At 40.5% G+C, this 2,669-nt stretch overlaps 1 protein-coding gene across 1 annotated transcript in view; it reads left to right on the forward strand.

The window, feature by feature from the left end:
* Positions 1–1,136: 1,136 nt before the first annotated feature.
* KIFAP3 (kinesin-associated protein 3) overlaps positions 1,137–2,669 on the forward strand; it is a 66,678-nt gene continuing 65,145 nt past the window's right edge. The window contains exons 1-2 of the mRNA XM_009699415.1: positions 1,137–1,264; positions 2,521–2,665. Coding sequence (XP_009697717.1) covers positions 1,221–1,264; positions 2,521–2,665 — 189 coding nt within the window. The 5' untranslated portion in view covers positions 1,137–1,220. The remainder of the gene's footprint in view (positions 1,265–2,520; positions 2,666–2,669) is intronic.

Here is a 2,669-nt window from a genome sequence, read left to right on the forward strand (position 1 = left end):
CATAGCTAGCTGCTATCTTGTTTATGCTGATACACCTACTGCTGAAGCCACCTGTAAATCTGTTGACATGATCTGTCTGAAGAAAACCAACATTCAAACAAAACCCTAAAACAAACAAACAAAAAACCCACCCACACACCAAAAACCAAACCCACATTAGGGAGTTATTTTTAATCTGCAGTGTTGTAGCAGCCTGGTTTATGGCATGACTGTACATACATACATGGACAGTACCAATGGGAAAAGGGGCAAGTGTCAGCTTTACGACCAAAGACAGAAATATGCAACTGTATTCTTTGGATGTGGTTCTGCTGTCACTTGAAAACAGAAATGAGGTGTATCTTCATGGCCCTTGTATCTCTGCGTGGACACAGATTTACTGGCACAAAGGAGGAGAGGGTAGGACAGGCCCTTTTGGCAGTGATGTACCCAGAGTGCTTTCCTGGAGAGTGCTTTTCAAAAATACCTGTAGCTGTAGTAAATCAGGTAGACGTGCTTGGTTTATACCTGTTGATGGCAGCTGTTGATCTGGTAATCCCCCGAGCCTGGCAACAGACACAGTGAGGTGAAGAACAGTAGCTTAGAGGTTTGTGCTTCAGGAGAGAATAGTTAATTTGAAATTCAAATTATTTGTAATTCATTCTTGATAGAGTTTTACTGTTAAGATTTAGCCAAGAGAGTCTTTGAGGAAAAATTTCCATTTGTAAATGACCGTACTAGATCGATGCCATTAGCGGAAGATTTCTCAATGCTGACAACGTAATAGGGAATCAACTGGGAAATTCACCTTCTCTGTGAAATACATCTTTTTCCTCATTGTAGTTCCTTAAGAGAGCTGGGAGACTTAGAAATCAAAAATTTATCCTGTTTCTTTCTTGCTTAACTTCTGTGATGAAAGCTTGACCAATGGCTTGGGTGTTTCTGTATGTGCTAGAGATAATAGTCAAGAATATGCCACTAGCACTAAGCTTTGGTACAACTGTGTGAAAGAAAATGTGGTGTGGAAGGAGGGTTTGGGTTTAGGGTCTGAATAGAACAGGAGACAGGTCATTGTTACTGATGTATGTTCTGGTATGTTTTCTGAGCTTTTGATTTAATCGGTAATTAACTTTGTTTTTTTTCTTCATGGCAGGAAGGTAAAAGGAGGCAACATAGATGTGCATCCATCTGAGAAAGCCCTCATTGTGCACTATGAAGTGGAAGCAACGATTCTGGGAGAGATGGGAGACCCCGTGCTGGGGGAGCGCAAGGAATGTCAGAAAATGTAAGGTCATAGCAAGTTCTGATAGCTTTTTGTGGTTTTCATAGTCATACATTCAGTAACTCAAAGCATCAACAGCTTGTAAGAAATAATATGTTCTAATCTTTATAAAAACGTAGTGCTAGATTAGTGGAGGGTTTCGAAGCCAGGAAATTAACATGTGCCTATGAAAATTCACATCTAAAACACATGTTGTAAACTGCTTTTCATCCATGTACTTTAAGGTGTTTTGTAAAGAAAAGTGATTACTCCCATTTTACACAAGAACTTGAGGTAGAGAAAAGTGAAGTGATTGGTTCCTACTCAAGTGATGGTTAATGTTGGAGCAAGTAATACTATTGAACCTTCTGACAGCCTTATGCTCTAGCTGTTGGCTGTCCTGTTGTTTTGATCTGTCACCCCTGCTGGTGATTTCACTGTGGTATCTGCATTTTAGTTTTGCTTGGTATTTTTTTTAAAGAGCATTAAAATATTCCCCATTGGAAAAGCCCAGAGAACTACCATAACTTTAGCTTTCAAGCTGCAAGTTTGGACCTTTCATAGGTTTGTTTTACCTCTATACTGAATTCGTTTTGAAAATTTGAGCTGAAGTGGCTACCTGTGTGAGTGTAGGTAAGAAGAATAATTGAGGAAGAAAAAGAGAATCCTTAAATTGTCTCAAATTCTTGAAGATATCAGAAATGTTCATCTGTGTTCAGATGCCATAACTTGCATATGTAACATGGTAGAATTCCTTTTTGATCCATCCTGTTGTTAATGCCCACAGAGATTTGTAACTGCTCATTGCTTGTGGACCTAGCTGCAGGTCTGCCAGAGCTATGGGAGACTCCCGACACTGTATCTGCAGGCACTGCAAAAGACCCTTCCTGTGTAGGCCACACCCATAGCTGTTTCTCAATTTGGATTTTTTGTGTATGCAGTACTCCTTTGCGGTCCTGTGCACTTTTTTGGGGTGTATTGCAAATAAATCACTGGCTGCTGTGTCTAAGATGGTTATAAGGGATCTGTTCATATAGCTGCATTTAGTACTGCTGCTTGTCAGCTGGTGGACAGTTACGCTTTGTCAAATCTGTTTGACAGTTACTTGCCATTTGAAGTTGTAGAGAGCCACTGCTTTGACATTACCTCTGTAGCCATGGCAGAGGCATTGAGGGTACAAGGATCATTTCTGCTTCAGGAAATTCATGACTGTGTAAACATAAATCAAAAGGCTGAAGGTACGAAAATTTAAAAACTGACGAGACCTATCTGTCTTGCAGCATTCGGCTAAAGAGTCTTAATGCAAATACAGACACTGCTTCCCTGGCTCGAAAGGTGGTTGAAGAATGCAAACTCATTCACCCCTCCAAACTTGCAGAAGTAGAACAGCTGTTGTACTATCTGCAGAATCGCAGAGATGCCTCAGCAG

Source organism: Cariama cristata, unplaced genomic scaffold (genome assembly GCF_000690535.1).
Source record: "Cariama cristata isolate BGI_N322 unplaced genomic scaffold, ASM69053v1 scaffold2914, whole genome shotgun sequence".
NCBI lineage: Eukaryota > Metazoa > Chordata > Aves > Cariamiformes > Cariamidae > Cariama > Cariama cristata.